The sequence below is a fragment of the Dermacentor variabilis genome, chromosome 2 (assembly GCF_050947875.1).
Source record: "Dermacentor variabilis isolate Ectoservices chromosome 2, ASM5094787v1, whole genome shotgun sequence".
NCBI lineage: Eukaryota > Metazoa > Arthropoda > Arachnida > Ixodida > Ixodidae > Dermacentor > Dermacentor variabilis.
Window position 1 is genome coordinate 180940064 of NC_134569.1, and position 24779 is coordinate 180964842.

Genomic DNA, 24779 nt, shown 5'->3' on the forward strand with positions numbered 1-24779 from the left:
GCACTTTTGAAACGTCGCATACGATGGAGAAACGATTCAATAGGATGACGAGGCAGCGATTCTTCGAAGGGTCTGAAGCTCTTCCTTTCTCTCTCTCTCTCTCTTTATCACCTCTTACAGCGGCCTCTCTACCTTTCTCTCTCTCTCTCTGTCTCTCCCCGACAACGAGGAGAGCACCAACTTGATAAGGAACGCCTGTATTGAGCTGTAAGGGCTGAGGAGAGAGGCACAAATGCTAGTGACGGCCCAAGTAAAGAGCAACACAACGGGTGGAAGCGAAAAGACGAACGGTGAGACGGTAAATCAAGGCAGCGCCACAGACAAGAGAGCAGAAACGCATCGGGCATTCACGCCGAACGACACCGTAACGGCGCGGAGAATGGACACGGGAAAGGTAGCAAATTGAAATTCCGGGAAATAAACAAGGAGGAGGAAGGAGTGCGCGAGAGTATAAAGAGGAATTCTCTGCAGGCGAGAGAGGTTGGAAGGGGCCAGAAATTCTAGGAGAGCAGGCAAGAGAGGGAAATCGGGCAAAAGAAGGAAACGCCGAGGGGAGCGACGCGCTGACGAAGGACGAACACAATCGCGAATTTGCGCAGCGTTTGCGACATACACGCACAAGGGCGCGCCACAAGACAACCAGCGACGGTGTTTAACAAGTGTGTTCGGCATGTGTACGATTTGGAAGGGAGTAAACGAAAAAAGATGTATGCATAAGAGAGGACACGTGGCTTTTTTTTTGCAAACTTCACAAAGCACGAGGTGGGAGCAAGGCGACACGCAGGAACCAAACCGCCTCCAAAACAGCCCTGCGCGCGCACGCGCGCGAACCCCCGCCCGCGTGTCGCGTCGCCGCCCTTTCTGTTTCCCTTTCAAGAACGCAGTCCGAGCAGGGAAGCCCGGTGCGGCGCCGATAGGCCGGCGACGAGGACGACGCTTCTCAAGGCGGCACGATGTGGCGGCACGGCGGGACGACCCGCTTCTGGATTTGCTCGGTGGTCGCCGCACTCGCCGCGCTCTTCGCTAGCGGACAGAAGCCCATACCGCACGGATGCGACTTGGGTGCGTATGCGCGCGAGACAAACGGGCTCCGGCAGCGTCGGCCTGCTCCGAAGTCGCCTCCGGAGTTTCGTGCTGAGAATGCTAAGGGGAGCGGGGGGATTCGGCGCTCCAATCGTTGGGTCATCACGGGAGTACCGGATAGAATTATACTTTTTTTTCTTTTTTTCTACGATCTGGCTTGAGAATTTATTGACAGTGCTCATTCAGGCTCCCTCATGTAATTGTACTTTCTGGTTCAATTGCGTGGAGTCCAAGCATCACGACGTTTTGTTAGAGCCGATAAGTGTTTCATGTTAATCATTTCAGCAGAGTAATACAGTCACGGCCGTTTAGCGAGCTCTTGTCAAAGGTAGATGCTGTTTGGTAATACTGACCATGCGTTAGAGTATTGTTTTGTATTATGAAGAATTATTTTCTTTTGTAATATTCCGAAAGCTATCAAGCGGTAGGAATAAGAGGATAAGTGAGACTGATAGGTGACTTACCAGAATTTTTCCGTCAAGAATGGTCTTTAAGCGGGTCAATTACGAATCGAAAAGTTCACTCGAAGCGACACTGGTGGCGTAACCCGACGGTAGCGCCAGATTTTTTAAACAATAATGTTAGTAAGACACATTATGATTCCCACATCGTGTATTTCTTGAGGCATGCACTGAATTTAACACCCGTATGTTAAATACTTGCCCAAACCAGTAAATGTTGCTTGCAGTAACTGATTACAGCCTTCTTGTCTCGTAAGAGAACGTTGATTTGCAATGTTGATTTCTTTTATTAGAGTGAGCTTAAGAAATAAAAAGGCATAAGCCAGCACCCGGTCCTATTCGGGTGAAATAAGCATTCCCGCTCAACATCTTCGTTTTCGACTAAAGTTCTGAGCTCTACCTAGTAATACAATACAGAGCTTAGTTTTGGACAGGCAATAAAGCTCACTTAAAGAAAACAAAACTGCGACGAGGGATGGATGGATGGATTGAAATTTCTTTTTTTATGTGACTTCGCGTAAAGTATACTATCGAAATACCCGTCAATGTAACTGGAATATCTCGCCCATCTATAGGCATTGTCTTATTTTTTTTTTTTTTATGTTCTTGTTAGACTACGAGAGACGGATTTAGCGCTCGTCTTCACAACGCTTGGAAATGTTAAACACAATGGCATAGCCATGGCGTAGAAAGGAATACCCGTGGGCGAGCCCGGCACTAACACTCGATACTAGTACGGCAGCCAAAAGGAAATGTTATCTGCTGTCATTAAATCTTTTCAAAATTTCCTACGTCAACGTACTTTTGCTTGTTCTTTAGTAGATGTTCGATTCTAAAAGCAGTCAAAACGATAAAGCCACTTCCTGTATTTGACGTACTTCTTTTCATTTTGCCGCAGAGAGAGAATCTAAGGGAGCTTCAAAGTGCGCTCAGGAGAACTTCGAAGGAAAGGTAGAATTTCATCGCTATCATTCTTTTGATTTTCTTTTATTCGTTTTGGGTTTTAAAACTTTCAAAGAAGAACTCTGAGAATCTTTAGACATCAACTGCTGCCGGAAGCTGAACATGGCTTCGCAGTATAAAGGGGCACGAGAGAGCGATGAGGGAAACGCTGTCACCGCTTCATGGTATTGACGTGTTGGTTCGCAACGCTCGTGTAATCGTCCCTTATTTCTTTCTTTCTTCCTTTTTTTTTTTGGTTACGCGTTCACATGCTCTTGGCAAACCATTGCCAGCGGCTGATTGCATGGAGGGTAAAGCGTCAGAATGAAGACCCAAGAGCTGGCAGTCAACAAATCCCAGTAATTGCGCGGTTCACTGTCAGCTTTTGTGTAGACTCGGGTTTCGCGGTGTTCCACCGCTCACCGTTGGTATTTGTCCAACATGGCCAATAGCAAAGCAGGCCGAGCGACCGCTGAGCGACAGCCGGCAGAACTCTTCTTGTCAACGTTTTCGGCGCGAAAAAAAAAAAAGCCCACCAGACTGTGCCGACTCGCTGTCGACCGTCGCATCGGCATTGTTGTGGGGCCTTGCACAACAGACCGTCCCTCAGCGGCATATTCTGCCCACTGGTCGGCCGACCGTCGGCGTCTTGTCGGCACTGGTGTTCTGTCGGGCCAGCGTAACATCCGGGGTAGCCAAGTGCGACGGTGCAACGCATAGGTATCAACGCGTGGTAGTCATCACTTTGTCAGATTTATCAATGCCTACAGCTAGGTACGGTGGGGTGCTTAAAGGCCTAAGAAACGTCTGACCGTGCGTAACAATAACCACAGAGGCGCGATAATTGTGGCCAATTTTTTCAATACCGTTGTTATCTCCACGTTAATGTCACTACTTCTAAAAATGAGCGTTTGCTATTCCCATTTCCTTGTTTACATATTTATTGTTGCACACCGCACGTTACCTTCTGCACATATCGCTGCAACCTCATACAAAGATTTCTATTGCAGCGACAACCGTTTTTCTATTTATTATTCTCCCATAAGGCTGTGCTATTTTCAATTGAAGTAGGCTTGTTTACTGGAATGCAATGCCGTGTCGATGCTGTCAGTATTTACTTTGCTAGATCATATGACTTTTGCTATGTTTTCTTTGAAATGTCTCTGCCATTACAAAATTTGGAAGAAATGACTAAAGATAGGTAATTTTGTACAGAAATTACAAAACGGTAAGTTCACACGAACTAAAGAATTCGATTATTCTAATATAACCTTTATTTACAACAAAATGATGCTTTGGCGCGCAGCCACAAGACCGCAATGAATTTTTTTACCATATTGATCTATGCTCCAAGGAGGCCTCTTGAGTTTATCGTCAATGTTACTTATGCGTTACTGACGCTAAGTTAATAAGACATTGTGGCTTATAGAGTTAAAGTCCAACATTATTTTTTATGTTTCGTTATCCCGTGTTCGTTTTGACAATGTACTGAGGTCGCTTTTGGTGGGTCCTGTAGTATTCGTCTTTTCCATGTACATTTGTCTAATTTATACGCGCTTCATTTTCCATTCAGCATGTCACGCCAACCAGCCTAACAGTTAGTCCTTCTGCTGTAGCGCTAGTAGCGCGCTCTCCATACAATAAAGTAACTACAGGCACATACCACCAGAAAAGCACTAATAGTTACGCAGTTACTGTTGCCGCCTGTGTGTCGATCTCGGTGTTGGGACGCGTGAATTTTATGTTTCACGTACTTTCCTGTTACCCTCTGGCGCCTTCTTTTCCGACTTTCGTTCCTTCCGTTTCTCGCATACGATACTCGAACAGCCGGCCATTTAGTAGTCAGGATTTTTACCTTGCGATCAGGTCAAAATGAACGGCAAAAAAATATATATTTATTTTTGCCTAAGTATGTACGAAAAGGCAACGCATAACACTCTAATGAATTACACCTATGCCAAAAATACACATTGACAAAAATGAGGCGCCAGCAAAAGCGCGTTGTCGTTGGCCACTAATTTATACCGCATTAACAATCGAATTTTTACACCACGTCGCGAAGCTGTCTCCGCGGCAAACGGCACAAATCCTGTCGAGTTCTTTGTCCACATAGGATTAATTAAGTTGACGATTAGCGATATTAGTTGGGCCAGATTAGTAATTAACAGTTATTCAGTGAAAAAACGCCGTCTTTACGGCGGCAGACGAGGACCTGGAAAACCGGAACAGACGCAAAAACATGTGGCGGCCTCACGTAGAAGTGAGTTTGCCAGGCCAGACGAGGTTTCACAGTGTCTCCTCGGCACCAGTTAACCAATTATCAATGAAGAAGCATTGAATTGCGATCTAAGAGAGCCAAGGTCTTGGGCTAGCTAGCCGACGCTTGAAATAGTTTATCTCATTAGAGCGGTGGAAGCATCGCGAAAGTGGAATTTCTGACATCACGACGACGTGCAGCATGCTCTACACTTGGAGGGAGAAATTAAACGCAAGAATTTGAAATTTATGCTGTCATTCTCATCTCTAGTAATCAGCTTGCTTCTTTTGTTTCGTTTGCAGAAAAATAAACGCAAGTGGTGTTCCTGAAGTATGCTGAAACCATTATGGCCTGATTAATTGTTGCCCTTTTGCACATTGGACCTAGCGTCCGTCTGCACGAAACATGTCAAAGCAAATTAAAATGTCCACTTTCCTAAAAGTACACATTCTCACATTTTTATAAGTGAGTGGTGCTCTTACTGCATGTAAGTCAAATACATGCGCAGGCTTTAATGTTTACGCTATTTATTGCCATATATTGTTTATCTATTCCTAGATAGGTGTAAAGGTAGCGTCGATGGCTACGAAAATTTCCAAGAAAGATATACACTTTATTTCACTGCAGGCGCCATTTTCTAACATCACATAAGCTAATCATATAAACTTCGAGAAGTTGGCGCCATTATAGGTGGGGTCATTAGTTTCGCCTCGCGCCGTCGTAAGCCAAGCAAAAGCAACAAACTCCCAAAGCCGTAAGAAAAGCTACAGTCAGTCTAAGAACACGGAACACTTGCCAAGATTCGTACACGAGTAAAGCAAGGCGCAGAGTAGAAGGCGAGACCTCGAAAAGAAAAAAAAATGGCAATTTCGCCCTTGGGCAAAGCGTTGAAAGAGATATCAAAATTTGGGCGTAGCGCTCGAGGTACTCGCGCGGTATTCTAACAATGCGCGGAGGCAACATGGCGAGTTGCAGCACGCCAAACAGCTGCTGCCCCGGTGCCGTGGAAGAAGGGAACAAAAGTTAGAAAGGAGCGTGACGTCACCCAGCTATAGCCTTAGCAAGCCAAACTATTCACGCCTGGGCCTCAATGTGCGCGGTGGCTTTCGGGTAGGAATAGGCCCCGTAAGGTTTCGGAAGCATTGAAAACACGGAGGAGCATGGGAGGCACGGAGGAAGGAAACTAAGGAGAGGCCCTACCCCCTCCGCGCGCTAGGAGAAAAGTGTGGCGGAAATGACGTATAGGTTCTCATTCTTTTGCTGCTTTTTTTTTTTTTGTTGTTGTATGGCCACGCCTTTTGGGCCACAATGGCGGCGTTGTTCTGATTTTGAGCGCTCACACGTGTTGCTCTGGTAGGTTTCGTGCCGTGGCAAAGGCGCTGTGTGGGCGGGTTTGCGTTAGTCACCGTGTCTTGTTGCGCTGTGTTACCTGCACTGTGCTCTGCCGGATGTTGCGCGAGCGTGCGCGAAACCACGCGCAGCGCGGCGTGGTTTCGCGAAAGATGTAAACAAGAGAGGAGGGTGGCACAAAAGGCGGAGCATCGCGATGAGCAACGCCAACTTCCGGCTTCACTTTTGCTTCACAAAGAGTGACGTCAGGGCCTCTCCTTAGTTTCCTTCCTCCGTGATGGGAGGTGCCCCCGACCAGCCCGGATGAGTTGGAGAGAGTGTGGCGAAAGTCACGAGGTGTTCTTCGCAAAGGAGCACTGGGACCGGTGCATCTGACATCCCCGTTGCCATAGCAACCGCGCTCGTGAACCTCTCGCTGCTGTTCTCGGAATAGAAGTAGCGAGATGAGATTTTTCAGCCCAGGTCTTTGACAGAGCACGTTCGGTTCGCGTTACAAGCAGTGTTTTGGTTGTAGTCTCTGAGCTTTAATATTGCGTTTTGGTTCTGTGAGTGTCAGCCGAGCGACACGTAGTCACGGCGTGGACCTTCGTCGCCTTCTTCAACGTGCCACGCAAAAAAAAAAAAAAAAAAAAAAAAACACAGCAGTGCGTCTGTTTCACGTAAACTGTTACAAAAGATTCGTAGGCTTTGTTCTGACTCGCGTCGGCAGCGCACGCTTCCGGCGGCTCGTCGCAACGTAAGTTCCAAGCTCGCGCCCATTTGCTCCGGCAAGCTGATTGGAGACGCGCAGAGGGCGATGACGCACCAAGATGGCTGCACCTCGGGCTTCAAGAACTTAATGGCAGAGGTTCTGCTATTTCTTTTTTATTTCCTCCACGATTCAAACGAATTGTGACTTCCTCGTTGCACTCCTGAGCCCGAGGGCGCCGGATGGAATCTCAACCGCGGCGGTCGCGTTTCGATGGCGGCGAAGTGCAATACATACAGTTCGTGTACCGTGCGTCAGATGAACGTTATAAGAAGCGCAGGTTGACGAAATTAATCCGGAGTGCCACACTTTACTGCGTGCCCCGTAATCATATCTTGGTTTTGGCACGTAAGAACCCAAGAATTTATTATTTATTATTACGATTAAAAAAAGAATACTTGGTTTGCGGTAGCCTTCATACGAGTCATCAGATGATCGTCGTGTACTGTTTCGCCCTCTCGTTCCCAGCAGATACTTGCGTTTACTTTAGGTCTGACTACCGATGCTTCGGCTGCAAAGTGTTCTCGACAAGTGGGCACTGCTTGCAATATCGCGTTCTCGGTTTCTTGGCCTATTTAGGCTTATCGAGAACCGATGTATTCGATGGACATGGCCTCCGAGATATTACGCTGCGACGGAGTAACAAAGGGTGCCGTTCCTTTTATGCGTTCGTCGCCTCACGGAGAACAAAGGAAGCAGCCTTTGTTGAAGGTGAGAAAAAAAAAAACAGGCAGCTTACAACTCAAGACACTCGCAGGGAAAACGCCTTCTTTTGAGCGAGCTTCAACTTCAAAAGCGGCTGCCTCGTACGCTTGAGTTTCTGCAGAAACTGTTTCCACCAAAGCTACGCGCCGCGTGCGTGTGTAAGCTTGAACAAAACGGTTCCGAAAAGGCGAAGGAAACTGTGTACTGCAGATGACACAGAAAACGGACACTGAGAGGCCATCTTTCAGGTAGACAAGAAATCTCAGAGCCTGCGTTGCAGTCTGCAAAACGTTGCAGCGGCACTTGCCGATCGTCACAGAGCTTCACAAGTGCTCTGAAGCAAGGCTAGGTCACTTATAAATCCCCGTGAGCGCAAATGACCGAACGCTCTATATCCTTTAATGTAGAAATACACCAGAATCCGATTCTTACTGATAAAATGGCAACCGCCGTTATTATAATGGTGAAACAAAATCTATATAAATGTCGTGGTCATGCAAAAAAAAAGAAAACTTTAGCTATCACAATATTTTACCCCTCATCCTAGCATTATGTGTAGGTAAAATTACCTTAACTTAAGGAATAATTCTAATCTTTATGGAATATTAGCACTATTTATGGCAAAGAGTGCTGATTGCTTATAACATAGTGAGCATGTGCACCCTTATAAGTTTTACCACGCTTAAGCGACAAAGCGCCATAAAAGTGAAATGAGTTGAGCGGCCATGGCAGAGATTATTCTCTACTTCCTTGCCGACAACATCCCAGTTTGCGATAAATAACTTTCTAAACACTATTTTGTAGCATTGGATTTCATTTAGCCGCACCTGTAGTTCTCACCATAATTGCCTCGGCTCTTGGTAACAGTTTCAAAAATATTTGGTTTTAGCTGTTTGCTGTTTTTTTTCTTTCACTTTGTTTTGTTCCTTTATCTTTCTTCATTATTCTATTTCTATTTCCTTTCTTTTTACGTCACCCGTCTGTCCATATTCAACTTCGGTTTCGTGTATTTCTCATGTAATTACGCTTTAAATTATAAAATTTATGCTTCCCCATTCTGGGCCAATCGCCTAAAGTGGCTGCGCGCCAACTGCACAAGAAAAGATCTACCCCGCTCTACCACTCTACAACGCTCGCGCTTCTGCGATGTGTATACGGAAGAAATTCTGCAGGCCTACTCGATTTTCATTCTTCTTTTTGCGCGCGCACTCGTGGGTTCTCAGCGACCGACCACACCGTACCCTAACCAACGGCAGGAATCCGAATAGTTAGCCCAGCACCAAGCCTGCTGCAGCAAAACATAACACGCAGCGCACCGCCCCCGGCTGTCTGCAGTTTGTCGAGCTGTCGAATGCAACTAGCAGGCGCCCTCAACACGCGAGAACTGAATCAACACACTCCGCATCGGAGCACATCCGCCTCTCCTCTAACGTATATCGTCGCTGACATGAAAACGAATCGGTGCGCTAATGCCCGTGCGCGCACAGCTGTGGGCCAAGTCTTGCTTCAGCTCGCGCGTATTACGTTTCCGCGTTCGCGTCTCTTGTGTTTCCAAGCCCCGACAGCACACGTAGCGTACGATCCAGCCGTACACGTGCCATGAAACGCATCCTCTGTAGGCGATCCACTTCGAGCGGTGCCGCCATGCAGCGATAAACGCGTTTTCGCCATCGATCTACAGTGGGCGAACGAGGGATGCCACCGCCCGGAGGTAACGGTTCGGCAAGGCGACTTGCCTTTTTCGACACTCTGACAACAAAGGAGATGCCTTTGCCGAAAAGTTCGCTGCGGGCTCTAGCTTCCTTGCTCGCTCACAGCTGATGCTCTGACCCCTTCGTTGTGCTTGTACCGTTTATTGTGTTTGCACCCCGAGTGGCAGAGCCCATTGGGGATTATTGGTGGTGCTTGGATACTTGTGAGATTTAGCACGGCTTTGTTCGGGACGTACAGTCCAGAGCAACACATTGGGGACCAGTGTTGTCCCGAATCTTCCTTTTATTTTTTTATTTTTCGCGATTCACCAACGCAATGTATATTCAACCAGATTCAACGTTGCGGAGCTGCACTCGTGGAATTTTCCTATCTTTTCGCTGACGCTGTGGTCTCCGAACTTTTGCTCGCTACTGTACGTTACGACTATGTGCTCCTTGTCGTTTAGTTTCGATTTGCACCGGCGCCGCGAAAGTTCTTCCGGGTGCCTCAGTGCATACCGTTCAGTGCACTGTTTAGGAACCGCATTCTGAGTCTTCTTTTTTTTTCGTACCGTGCACTTCAACTCTCTTGATTGCTGTCGTATAGAAAATTCGTTCACAGCTTATTTCTTTCATATTTTCATTTCCGGTGCATAAATAAAGCGCTGGGCCATTGTGTGTAACAAAACTTGTTGCTGAGCCTTGTTGCTTGTTGCAAATTACTTGCTGTTGCTGAGTTCATGACTTAAAAAACAAAAGTTACGGCACTAAGCAGACGAGGACGAACTGGGACACAAACGACATATACGGGCGCCATACGAGCACGTCGCTAAATGTGAACGATGTTTGAGTGGTAACACTCCCCGTGCGTATTTTGTTTTTCTTATACTCCGTACAAGTGATCGTGTTCATAAAGTTGTTCAGACGATTCCGTGCACTATGTCAATCTCCAGTGCTAGCTTAAACGGCCGTACTATAGCGGCGGGAGGGGACACTTGGGTCTGATTGCGTCTCTCGTACTATTACCAGGAAAATACACGTTGCGAAGAGCGCTGCAGTTCCTGGTATCAGTTCGTGGTACCTTCTTTTCTCCGCTGTGATATACGGCCTCCTCCATCGATGGCAAACGAAATGCGAAAATGCGTATTCTGCAGTTCTGCAGTAGTAAATCCTCTCCGAAAAGCAGTGGTGGTGTAAGATAAAGAAAAAAAATTTGGCGAGGCGGCATGATTTGCAAACGGTGCAGAGGACAGAGCAAAGCGAGAGAATGGCGGGCAACCGCACTCGCAAGCTCCCGTCCTGAATCTACTGTTGCAATAGGGACGATTTCGTGAACAGCACAGGGAGTGAATATTCGAAAAATCCCACGCGTGGGAATATATGCATGTGTGTGGCAGGACAACTGGCAACCAAAAAAAAATAACGAAAAAGAAAAATATCGTGATATCGGCATTGCCTAGGAAAACAAAATGTGTCTGCATAGTGCAGCTTCCTTCCTGAACGCTCTTTTCTGTCAGAATATTTATCCTTTGCGTAGCTTTTTCGCACTTTAATACGCCTGTATTCAATATCTGCGCGCATACCATCGTTTTCGCTGCGCCCGTATAGGCGCCGTTGTTTCAACAAGGAAGTCTGTAGTGAGAACGCGTATGTTCGTATTTCGCAACCGCGTATCGCGTGTTTGGTATAACGCTGGCTGCAAAAACATTCCCGTCGTCTTCAGCTCGCGGTGAGTGCAATCCTCTGGAAGTAACAAAAAGGTGTAAATGTACTCGTGTTGACGATTTCTTAAGCGCCGCAAGGAAATTTACTTACTTAGTGTCTAAGTGAGTTTCTCCAGCCTCAATTCATCTTCTCTCGCGACAGCACAGAAAATTAAAAGCGTAAATTACGCGCATCAGCAGCACGTGAGGAGACAATGAAGCAACCGTTTGTTTTCGCATGCTCGCCTCAGTCACTTCGCTCAGTGACGGTTTTCGCCTTAATTGACGCTATAATTAACGTGCGACGTCTCATAGTTTCTTTCTTCTCTCAACATACTCACGCCCAACATTCTTGCTTTAGACAACCCTTCTGAAGATCAGTGTTCCTTTTAATGTCCATGATTTTTCGAAATATTATGTCGCTATGAAATTTTACGCCATTTTTTTATATCAACACTGGCGAGCAAGCGTCAATAGCACGTTAGCTTTGGATTTATTTGTGCGGCGCTGCTTGGTCAGGAGAGTTTAATTCTAAGGCCGTAGTAAAACTAAAGACGGGCCACGCATTTTTCAATACGTTTACGTAGAACGTTCCGAAGTGAAGTTCAGATACAGCGGGCGTAGATTTACACGAAAGCTTTCGCGTGTAACTTTGTGGGGGATGCCTCGGACTTGGGTCTTCTGACTCAGTTTATATATAGCCCCTAAACCCTCTCTTTTCCACGAGGCATCGCTTGTTCTCAGCCCGTAGTCGCGGAGTTCTAATCCGGGCCGTGGCGACCACATGTCGACGTGGAGAAAATGCGAAAGAAAGAAAGAAAACACTCGTGCATTGTACTCCGCTTGTACGCAGAACTCTCAGCCTTCAACAATAACTATGATGCTCTAGTTTGATTTGACACGTGAAACTGCGCAAGCGATCATCCCCTCGCGCATATTTTGCTTGCATAACTCAAATAAGAGTGAATATTCATGACGCTATAAGCACGTAACACGCACCCGCTGCGGTATAACTCAGTGGCAATGGCGCTCTGCTGCTGATGTCGAGGTCGCGAGCTCGACTGCCAGCAATGAACTAAGATATTTAGGCGCACGTCACAAGAACCCCAGATTCTCAAAAACATCCTGGATTCCTCCACTACGGCATCTTTCATAGCCCCGGAGTGGCTTTGGGACGTTAAATTCAATCAATCAATCAATCAATCAAAATTAAATTGAATTATGGGGTTTTACGTGCCAAAACCACTTTCTGATTATGAGGCACGCCGTAGTGGAGGACTCCGGAAATTTTGACCACCTGGGGTTCTTTAACGTGTACCTAAATCTAAGTACACGGGTGTGTTCACATTTCGCCCCCATCGAAATGCGGCCGCCGTGGCCGGGATTCGATCCCGCGACCTCGTGCTCAGCAGCCCAACACCATAGCCACTGAGCAACCACGGCGGCTCGATCAATCAATCAATCAGTCAGTCAGTCAGTCAGTCAGTCAGTCAGTCAGTCAGTCAGTCAGTCAGTCAGTCAGTCAGTCAGTCAGTCAGTCATTCAGTCAGTCAGTCAGTCAGTCAATTTAACACGAACATTGGCTGTCGTCACCCTCTATAACAAGTCTTCTTGCGCGCTTCCAGTTCGACCAGGTGATGGCTGAGAAGCTCGTAATCGGCTGCATCACGGGAAACCTCACCATCGCCGAATTTCGGAACCGCTGCCGGAAACCTCCATTGGTCTGCCTTACTCTTCTTTTCTTTTTCAATTTTTTTTTGCTCAGCGCTTTTTTTTGTTTTCATAAGCCGTGGACAAGTAATACCAAATCACAAAGCAACCTTCGATTTACCCTAATTATCTGTGTTTTGTCATTTGGTAACTACTTTGCGCTATACACCCTGGAAACAGAACGAAATACGAAATAGTCTACCTTGCCGCCCTTCTTTGACTAACAACTGACCTTTACAATGTTCAGAATTCTCAGCGTGAGAGTAGATCGGTCATTGAGAGAGCGCAGGCTTGGCAAGACAGTGAGCCAGGACGCACGCTGCCAACGGCGGGTAGGTGGCGGCACACTCGCGAAACCCACGCATCGGCTTTCCTCGACGTCACATGATCCGGCATCTTCATTTTTGGCTGTCGATAAACTGTTTCAGGACGCCAGGCTGTGCGTATATGTATAGTTTGTTGCCCTTGAGGATCAGCGCTATTTTCTTGCGTCGCCTAGCTGCAATGCCAGTGACGCTTACGCTTACGGTTACTATTTTTTCACGCCTACACAGTGACGGGCGACTAAGCCACCGTCGATCCATTCTCTGTTTTACTACTTATCTCGTACGGCAATTCCAGTAGCCGACGTTTCGTAATCGTGAGGCCTGTGGCGCCAAAGCAAGAGTTGTGCAGAACGACGTCGAGCTATTTTCGGCGCTGAATTGAAAGAAGCCGGATAGTCAATATTTTCCTGGGAGGGGGCGGGAGGGGACCAATTTACCTAGCGCGATCAGGGAGCTTCATCATCTGCGTGAGAAATATTATTTCCTTTTTTTTTATTCTCGATTACGGTTCAATCAGAAACCGTACCATCGATTGATGTGGCACTCTTGCTGTTGCATACACTACTGGAGTGATTACTGGGTACGGTTCAGCAGATAGAATATTAAAAATGTTACCTCATAAAAAAAGAAAATGCTTCTTTAGCAAAGTGCCGAAAGTTTCGTTTATCCCGCGTGTCGGACCTGTACAATTAACTGTCAGACGGTGTAGAGTGCAGAGGATACTTTTTGCGACATCAGCGGCAGGCAAAAGAAAAAAAAAAGGAATGGCTTCAATTACGGGGAGCTATACATAAAATGTCACAGTTGCCGCTTTGTACAGCGCGATTGAGAAGGTGTGTAAATTTGCTGCCGCCAAGTTTCTGCTATTGCTCCAACTCTGACGGCATGATTCACTAGCGAGATTTCGGAAAACAAAATTGTAAGCCGAAAAAAAAAATCTCGTCATGAACAAAAGACTTCTGTAGAGTCTGCGCCGACATTTCGCGTTAATCCCCCATAATTAGGGGCGTATTATATACCTTAGAAAAAAAGCGAAAGTGAAATTTCCAAATCTCCCCCTATTAGAGGCTTTGATTACTTGATGCTTTGGCTCGGCCCGTCACTAGGGGTTAACGCCTTGCATTTGTGCCTGACGTCAGTGTTGTATTTTTCCGGTTGCAGTTCGCGGAAGCCAGAGAGATTGATGTCGGCTGAATGAAAAAAAAAAAGGTTCTTAATAATTATGCTCAACGACCTAACGTAAATTTTGGTGCTGGAATGTACGCGTCTTCACGTATTGCAATTCGCTATTATAGCAAGCGCAATCGTCTTAAACTGTTATCTAGAACTTGTTAACAAATGCGCATCGTTAAATATACATTAGAGGAGGTTGTTGCGGGCTTCCCTCGCTCTCTGTGTGGCTACGATAACTACCTAAACTAAACATTATTAAACAATAAATAAATGAGAGATTGTCAGTGCAGCCCATTCTTCTCTAAGCTGTGTATTGTCCAAATTAAAGTATCTTTAACTTCGGACGTCCTCCTCCTGGCTGACCGGAGAACAGAAAACACACTATTTTTTAAAAAGAATTAATACATACAGAAAATCAAACGAAGTAATGTGTTCTATTTAACGTGATCAATACCATAGCTACTTAGGCAACTTAACACTTAAGACACTGCTTACATATTCGTGTTTGATTATATTTTACTGTATGCGACTGCTCGTCAGGATTATGCAATGATAGCGGCTGAGTGGTCGAACCACAATACCTCAATATAACAAACATGAGTGTAAGGGAATAATCGAATATAACGAATTATATTAACATGTACCGAAGACACGCATATAGCGAACATCGGATATATCACAAATGTAATTTTGTGTCGGATGCGGCTTCGTCATAACGAGGCTCGACTATTAGTAAAATTTAGTAATTATTCTGATGTGGCGCTGCTTCTGCAAGTAACGAGTGTTCATTTCAAAGATGATATGCAAAATAGTTAAGTTTGCAATCGTCTGAAATCATTTTGCAAATCTATAAATACACAATCACGTCGAGGCGTAGGTCTACTTTACGCGATACAGATTGTTTACAGCCGTGTGAAGTCGTGGATCTGCGTTCACGTGTCCAGCATGGTCGTGCCTAACGTAACCGTGTTTAGCACTCGTTCATTTTCGGTACGAAACAGCCGTCTTTTACTTTGCTACCCTCGCAGGCCGGCCGCGTCGTGCGTTGCGTCGGGGGAACGCTTCCACAGGTACGTCGCTGACGGTGGGCGTTGGAGCTTCACTGCGAGTTTCATTAAACCGTGCAGACACACGGCTTCCTTGACGGATGCTGCTGAATGGTTATATTATTATTATTATTATTATTATTATTATTATTATTATTATTATTATTATTATTATTATTATTATTATTATTATTATTATTATTATTACGCCCAGGAACGACCCTGTGGTCTGAGTTCTGACGCACGCATACATTGAGAACCCAAATAAAAGAAAGACTGAAAAAAAGAAAGCTGCAGGGGAATAGCAGTAAAAAACGCGCACACATTCACAATGAAACAAAAAGAAACAGTAATCAAGAGTGTACATAGAACAAACCGCAAGGTAAATGCAAAAGAAAAAGGAGAAGAAAGGCAGTTGAACAATGTGTGAAACTATGGAACAGCGCAAAGGTCGGAAGAGAACAATGACAACGAGTTATAAGATATATCGAGATCACGAAAATAAGCATTACAGAGGATGTAATGTCAATCAATCAAACAATTGATCAATCGTTTATTTACCGTGTCCAGGAACAACCATAAGGTCTGAGTACTGGCGCGCATAGAAACAAAAAAAAAACATTATAGTAGAACTACAAGAAAGTTATGCGTAAGAAAATGGGACGAGAAACAAAAAGGAAAAGGTACTGCATAAACAAAATAGTAATAACAGTATTAATAGTTTATTTGCACACATCCAAAAGCAAAACAAAGAAAGGGCCTGTCTAAGTCTACGAGGACTTCTGCGACTAGGCCGAGCAGAGTCGGTTCAGCGATGTGGTTACATATTTACATAATAGGTGAAAAGGTAGTCATTTACATAATGACATTTGTTTTTCTTTCAGAAGAAGAAAGGTTGGTAGTATTACCTGTTAACAGACAATGACATAGTAAACAAAGACAAACACATGATCAACTTAAGTAAAGAATTATAACTAAATTTCAACATTTCATCAATAATTGCTTCAACTGTTCTTTCTTGAAGTTGCCAAAAAGGAATTTACCAGCTAAATCATTATATATTTTTGGGATGTATACACTTCTTCCCGCTTCTCCATACCTAGTAGTGGAATAGGGTACTTTAAAACGTTTTTTTGTTTCTTAACAATCGAGGGGTGTCGTTTGCCTCTTTGAATTCATCGCTCCAATTATGCCACATAATAACCATTCTGGTAAATAAATCCTCGAGTGTGCAAAATTCTAATTCACGAAAAATTTTATTATCATGTAGTGTAGTACCATAAGCAACATTTTTTAACATATCTTTAGTAGTTTATCAATCCGATTTTTCCACCGCTCTGCAGAAAAGGCGAAGATCGTTATGCCATACCTCAGCACACTGTACGCTAGCGCATGAACTATCATTTTCTTGACTGGTAGAGCTACTAAACCCTTTATCTCGAAAAGTAGATATGCAGCACTCCGTAGTTTGCCACGTAAAATCGCCATGTGATGCTGCCAAGACATGCCGCTGTTGAACGTTATACCCAGGTATTTGAATGTCCCCACATATTCTATAGCAGTGCATTTAAATGAAATACAATGTTCATCGTGTAGAAATAATGGCAAGTTTATTTTTTGAGTTTTTAATGGACTTCGAAAGCGCATGATTTTGCTTTTCTTAGCAGTGGAATGTAAACAATTTTCTTCAAAGCATTGCATGACCTTATGAATTGCATTCTGTAGGGCGTTAATAGCTTCCTCATAACGCATATGACGTGTGAGTAGAAGCGTATCATCTGCATACTGATACACAGTGGCTTTTGTAATTATTGTGGGAAAGTCATTCATAAATAAATTGAACAAGAGAGGAAGCAACACGGATCCCTGTGGAACCCCAGCTGTAATATATTTTCTAGCGCTGACAATTTCTTTATTACCCGTAACTACCTGTGACCTGCCATGTAAACAATAGCAAATAAAATAAAAAAAGGATCCCCTGAAACACAAACGAAACAACTTTTCCAAATAAATGTCGTGATTTACAGTTTCGAACGCTTTTGCTAAATCCAAAAATAAAGCACAACTATACAGGTTCTTATCTAAAACATAGTATAATTGGTGAATTGGTGAACTCTTCTAACAGTGCAATATAGTACCTCGCTCAGCAACAAAACCAAAGTGTCTTGGTGCTGGGATTGAAAATTTCTTTAAGAATGAAGTCGTACAATCAAACAGAAACTTTTCCAGTATGTGAGAGAGTATAGGCTAAACAGAGAGAGGTCTATAGTTTTCAACTTCATCTTTTTTTTCCCGCTTGACACAGTGGCTTAACAATCGCCGTTTTTAATGTCTCCGGAATTGATACGGTGCTTATAAAGCTATTATTCATAAAAAGCGGCATATCTGCTAATGGGTCAAAATTTCTTCTTAGTGTGGCCACAGCCAGCCCATCTATACCTGGTTGTTTATTAAGTCGGAAACTGAAAATTATTTTCCTCAGATCTTGCTTCGACAATGTGGGCAAAAAAGCAGATGCTTGAACGGTTCATTTCAGCGAGCAAGTGTCTGCACGACTGACTGCACGAAGGCTCACATCAACATCTATCTCAAATTAGATCCCCTGATTTCTCTGATGTTAAAGGATCCCTGATGCGGTTTGGACAAATTTTGTAGACGCGTAGAGTAGAGCTACAGTAAAACATTCGTTCCAAACTAAGGTGACGCGTCTCATATTAGGAGACATGCTGATGATTACGTTACCCTCCCCCCTAGGCATGATTTTCCTCCTCGAATTGTTCGCCGAGCACTATGGCTTAGCTCCACTGGCTCTGTGTCATGCTGTGACGTCATGTCGTCTACTTTCGGTTGTTTTGGAGACAGCGCGCGAAGCCTCTCCAACCGCTCCGGTAGCCGCCTGACTGGGAATCCCCAGCGAGATCTATCCAAGCAGAGGGCGTTGCGGGCGTTTTGCCGCACGGCCGAATGTGTCTGGTATTACGGCAAACGCAGACGAGCTAGGCGTTTTGGCGGATGGGCGGACGCGTAAACGTGAGCGGCTTGCACAGTGCAGCCATCTGATGGCGCAGAGCTGAACCAGCCAAAGGGTGCTCATTTTGATTTGGCCAAGTGTAAAACATTTTGAATATTTAAAAAGACTACGTGTTCACGATTACGCTGCTGCCTGAAATTTACACCAGCAGAAATATAGAATACACATGGCTACTGCTATACTAGCTCTGTGTTTGTCTGGTTGCGCTCTGTGCCATCAGGTGGTTGTAGTCTGCAAGCCGCTCACGTTTGTCCTTCCACCCATCCGAAAAAATGCCCAGTCCACCTGCATTTACCGGAATACCAGAGACGCTAAAATTCTCCGCTGTTGCTGTAACCCTCCAGCGTGAAGTGTCGACCGATCGGATACCCACAGCCCGATGCGCTGCTGCTACTCCGCTCGCATGTTGCCTTGCAGTGGGACACGATGTCGCAGCTTGACATCTCGCCAATCGATGCGTTTGCAGCGCACAATGCAACAAGGGCGATTCATGGTCCTCGCAAAGAGAAACCTTGAGACCAACACTGACCGCCCAGCTCGTATGAACACGGAGCACTTTGTAGCACAAGCAAACGACACTTGCTTCGTGCCGGAAGTACTTTAGTGTAGTGAGATATTGTCCTTGTGTGCCTGCGATACTTTAGTGGTGCAGGTGGGGCATACACAACCCCTTCTCACACTCTGTCCTTGTGTATTCTCTTTCCGTTACTTTTTCTTATCGAAACAACTTAGAACGACAGAAAGCTGAGCTAGTTGGTAAGGATTCATAATGCAAAAAGAAGAAGTGAGGCGTGCAGACAGGACACAAGAGTAGAGAAGTGGACAACACGAACGGCGTTCGTGTTGTCCACTTCTCTACTCTAGTGTCCTGTCTGCACGCCTCACCTCTTTTTTTTTTTTGCATTATGAAACAACTTAACCGACATTGCAACTATTACGGACAGCATTTGTTCACCATAAAGTTGGAAAAATTATCGATGACGCAACGCGGGCAGTCAATCGGAGAGCTCGACCGACTGACGTCACGCACGCCCATGGTGACGTGGCGGCTGACTCGGGAGCGGCGCCGTTGCGATCGGTAGCGATGCACGTTTTTGCAACCTTAAAATAAGTTACACGCTTTATTCGGAACGCATAAACGTGTCCTTTAATCATTAACAGGGCCTACACTAACGACTAAGTAAATTTGTACAAAATCATCCAAATTGTTTCAGAGGGCCTTTATCAGATATCGGCGAGAAGCCTTGAATTCGACACTATATTTTCTTGTTTGCGTCGGCAAGATGAGTAACTGCCCAAGCTCTTTTGGACTAAAACCAGCTAGGTGTTTCTCATAAAGGCCAGCAGCTCGGCACGTAGCGATGATGCATGTACAGAGCGGTGCATTGTTAAAGGGAACGCCGGAGCGTGTAACACCTTCTCCGCAACCAGTTTCGCGCCATGGAGGCGCTAATCTTTCGTCGTCTGCTCTCTCTCTAGGAGGAGCGGCGGCCACAAAACAAACCACTTGCATAGCTGTCGTTTAAAAACAGCCAGTTTCTTTCCAGCCGGATGCTTAGAAGCATAGAGTTTCCTACAATAGTTCCTAAAGAGAACTCTGGCGCTAGCGTCTACGGGAGCTGCAAAGGCGGCGCTTGAGCCAGCATGGGAGTTATAGGAAGTACATGGATTTGTTAAAACTTCCTCCTTCTGACTTCAAAGGCTTCGTGACTTTGTAAGCTCGTCATATTCGACAAAGTATGCAGCTAATCACTAATTACATACAGATTAATTAAATTGTCAGACTGCAGGATTCGAACGCAGGACCTGGATCTAGCACAAAAGCCCGATATTGCAACCATTACGCCCCGGACGCATGCATCGACAAGCGACATAGAACTCCTTTGTGAACTTACCGCGGGCAAGCCAGTGCCTTGAGACGCTTGGCACGTTTCCATTTAGCCACCTCGACATGCTGAACCATAGCAACTACTAGCGAATGTGCATGTTCACAGCGTCTTCTGCCATTCAAAGAGTATAAATTTCCCTGAAATTTACGACAATGGAGGCATACAAAGCCTAATAAAGAAAGCCACAAAAAAAAACATCCGAGTCCACACGCACGAAGATTAGACAACTTCGTGTACTACCCATCATTCCCATGGTGGCTGAACGATTGCAGCGCCAGAGTTCCCCGTGGTAATATTTGTAGGAAACTCCGTACTTCGAAGTTTTTTTTTTCTCTACGGTGGAAAATCACCTTCGGTTGTTAGGCTGGCCTCAAGTCGTTGGCCGAACCGCGACAGCAGTTGGTGGCAGACAACGAAAAAGCGTCGGCTATGGCGATCACTGCGCATGCGCGAAACTCGTTGAAGCCGCCGGCCACTGGTGGAACAGGGCCTTGCTGCGTCGGTGTCGGGTAATTTACTAATTAACCCCTGCAGCCACGGATTATGATAGACTGTGAATAAGTGCGTGAAAGGTACCCATTCTTATGTGAAGGTACTGCAGACACCTCTGAAAAATAATGAAGCTGGTAGGACGATATATTTGGTCCTTGTACTTGTGCGTTCTCCTAGTTAAAGTAATTAAACTTTTTTTTAGTCAACATTCACTCATGTCGCGCTTTTTCATTAAAAGGAGTTGACTCACCGGCTGAAAACACCTGCGCAAGTTAATTATTGGTTGCAGGCATTAGGAGAATGAAAAAGCTATTCCGTCATAATTGCTGATTGAATTCCGAAGTCCCGGTTTTTCAAATCTAGAATGTATTCAATTGATCGAAAATATGTATGTGCTCACTTCTTGACATCTTGCTATCCAAGATGGCAGTATATGCAAATAATAAAAAAAATAAATACCAATAACATGGTAGTGCTTTTAAGTAAAGTGGTCGTGCGTTGCAATATGCTGCTCAATAAAGCAAAATGGCGCCATATTTTGTCAGCATAGCATTCCATTTAGTCGCAGCTTAGTGCCCATGGTTTCTTTGCCATTGCTAGACAGAACTGGGGAAGACCAAGACGCGTACGCATATGTGCGCACCGTCACTGAACAGCTAAGCCTTCGGACTTAGACATGTGCATTCTTCACTGTATATATTTTTTCTATTATTGCTTCCCATTTACCATGTGCAGGAGAGTGAGAAAAACGCCGTGAAGAGATCGCTTAGAATCACCTCAAGCGATATCTATCTATCTATCTATCTATCTATCTATCTATCTATCTATCTATCTATCTATCTATCTATCTATCTATCTATCTATCTATCTATCTATCTATCTATCTATCTATCTATCTATCTATCTATCTATCTAATTTCTCACATCGGTCTGTATCTCCATACTTCTACAATACTGCGGGAGAAAATGAGACTGAACTCATTTCTCGCTTTTCTCTCGTGTTTTTACCTCTCAGATCAAGTTCGTACAAAAGCCGACGATGAACCATCTGGCCAAATTTCAAGTACGTACCAAAAACTAGACAACCTCCCACTGATTTGTTGTTGATTTATTGCTTTTACCACTCTTCCGCGGCTATCTGATACCGACATCACTGCGACATCACCGTCATCACTGCTCAAAATACAATATTATTACGCCTATGCAAATGTGATACACGCACTTTCCATATTAATGAAGTTTATTCCGCAGTCGCACGCTATTTAGTAGTCTCTCGCAATATCGGAAGCGTTCGGGCTGAAAGAAACGGATCCTTGACTAAACAACTTTCGAGGCCTCAGGTACGATCTTCGTAACGATCTCACGAAGGAAAAAAAATGCGTGTCTAATTATCACGGACGTAATGAGAAAACTTTTTTTCGCTTATACGACTTGTTCACCTGCACTAAAGTTTCGCAAAGAGATCATATCACTGAAAAATTCTTCAAGGCGATGTGAAGTACAGCCGATGACTATACCTGGCAATATCCGGCGCCAGGACGTCGCAACTTCATACGTCTGCCACTGATTAGTGAAATGAGATGCATCTCCTGGGAGCACACGCTCGTGTTCGTGCCCATAATATTGTTGCGCTTTCTCAGATAAGCCGCGACCGATGGCTTTCACATAGTGCGCAGATTTGTTTCTGCGCTGCTTTATCATGCCGGTTTATATATATACATTTTTTTTTTCACTTGAGCACGTTATCGACTTATCGAGACTGTAGCGTTGCCTTACACCACGCTGGCTCCTGAACATTGACGCTTAAACAAAAAGAAAACCTGCTTAGTGAGACATCACACACAAAAAAACAAAATAATAAATTGCGCTGTCATAAGTTTCGGCTAGTGCAGGCAGAATAGGATTAACAAAGGTGCCGCAGGTTTTAATGTCGCATTCTTTCTTTTTTTTTCAGGACGAGAATAATAATGTCATGGTAATTTTCCATAGCTTATGCAACGGATATCACAGTTTTCGTTTTGTTTGATACGCGAAACACTCGATCGATACCTCACGGCGAGACATCCTCAGCGCATGCGCCTTGTTGTTCTGGCTCTAACCATCGCTCTGGCGCTTGCTCGATAGCCCAAGGCCTGTGCACTTCAATCCATAAGGTTATGCTTCCTTGCCCGATTGCCATAGAATCTAATGAAAACGCTCCCGAGAAAGTCGCGGTGATGTTGACGTCACCGCTTCCGTCACGCCGGACATGGCAATGGAAATTTCGGCTCAAGTAGCACGACGTGATAAAGAAGAGTGTTGGGAGGGAACTCCAGACACGTGCCCCTCCCCCGCTTTTCATGTATGAATTTATGTGCGCCATAATCCCACTTGCCCAGCCGCTCCTGCCCCTCCCCCTCCTTCCGTCCCCAATCAAATGCCGTGTCCCACCCTGAAAAAAAAAAAGTTCTTGGTCACGTCACCGATGTCGTGTAAAGTGCATATGTTTTCTTTGCTTCATTCGAAGATGCCTCGGGAGCGAACAACAATAAAATAGACTGCTTGCTTCAGGATTAGCCCCAACCTGGTGTGTTGCTTGGCACTCTAGCGATTAAAGCAAGCACCAGAACTACAGAGTAGATACGTCGCGTGTCGCTTAAATTTGTTTGACGTGAGGTAAGCTTTTGCTGATTTGTCTGTGTTGTTTGTTTTCTCCCTCTTTTTCAGAACTGCGTTGTTAAAAGAATTTACCCGAACTCGAATCTCTTTAGGTGATCGCTGGTTGCCGACCACGATAAACAATAAAAGGCTCAACGTCACGGTCGACGTGATGTACGGCACATGGTTGTTTCCTTCCACGATCCACACAATGACTGCTTTCATCGCACGCAAATTGCAGTGTCGAGATTTTCTGTCCTCGCTACGTTGGCGCTCAGTGATGCTTATCTTCTCCCAGTACAGCGCACGAGCATGATATTTTTGCATAAAATGAGCCTACCCTACCATCTTAGTTATATTGCCCACTGCACTCGCGATATAGGTAATTAATGGCTAAATCGTTAAAGCTCAACTGGCCACTTTATGAAATTGTTCTTTTCGACTCATGGCCAAAATATTCTGTGCATTAGGCCATGAAGGCATTTGTGGCCTTTTCTGAGAGAAAACGAACTGAATACGCTAATCCAATGATAGGTTGTTAATTTTTTGCTCACTTTAAATACGTGCATCGGCCTTTCTCTCTTTCTCGTCATTATTTTCTTCACTTACTCGCTTTCCAGTTTGTTTTGGATCTGACTGCTGGTACGATCTGTTGGGAACTCGGCGCTGACGCCCGTGGTTGTACCTGGGTCGCAAGCCCCAAGGGTAGCGTTGGCCTGGCGGCCTGGGGTACAACTGGAAGCATCCGAAGGTCCCGGCAAAGCATGAGTCGACTGGTAACAACGAAACAACTTGTTTATTTTAACATCGCAAAGAGTTGGCGGTCAGGTTGACCGAAGTAGAGAGACGGGAGAGCACTTTACTCAGCAGAAGAAATCGGAGCCCTCCCTTTTGGCGTCCGGGGGCAGCTGTTTTTATACTCTCGCAGTTGAGGGCAAGAAGGAACCCCTCAAAAGACGAGCACGTGAATGTACAATGGGCTAATGGTGACGCACACTGTCGTAGCGATGCCGTAGCACCATGTCGAGCACGATCTCGTAGCACCCTGTCGTGGCGCTGCCGGTCGGACACAATGACTGTAATGAGAGGATGGTCCCTGCTTTGGCATCGCCTGTTTCGGGCATAATGACTGGAACGAGATCCCTGCTTTGGCATCGCCTGTTTCGGGCACAATGACTGGAATGAGATCCCTGCTTTGGCATCGCCTGTTTCGGGCACAATGACTGGAATGCGAGGATGATCCCTAGGCGGTCGCATCGCCGCAGTCGCGCCTGGAAACACCTGGCGATGAGTGTTGCGGCGACGACGATCGGGCCAAAATGTCTGCCGCCCCGCCGCAGTCGCGCCGGCAAAACCACGTGTCGCAGGCGAAACGCAACAGACCGCCCCGCCGGGGGAAGGAGATCCCGATGGACAGGGGACTGCATCCGCTGTCCGGAGGGATGTCGCTCGATGATGCTCATAACCGAAGTCGGGCGTCCCTCGACGTTTCTCGAGCGCAGCGCACAGAGAAGGCCTCGTTCTCTTGTTCAGGT

General features: G+C 45.5%; 2 protein-coding genes across 3 annotated transcripts in view; both read left to right on the plus strand.

Moving 5' to 3' along the window:
• The window catches only part of LOC142572982 (coiled-coil domain-containing protein AGAP005037), a 591568-nt gene that overhangs the window by 112253 nt on the left and 454536 nt on the right, over window positions 1-24779 (plus strand). The window lies entirely within an intron of this gene.
• Window positions 576-23426, plus strand: LOC142572980 (uncharacterized). Its single transcript, XM_075682460.1, has 6 exons — window positions 576-1062; window positions 2443-2495; window positions 12566-12661; window positions 15178-15219; window positions 21623-21670; window positions 23314-23426. Exons 1-6 carry the CDS (start codon window positions 954-956, stop codon window positions 23359-23361), a joined length of 396 nt encoding a protein of 131 aa, XP_075538575.1. The 5' UTR covers window positions 576-953; the 3' UTR covers window positions 23362-23426.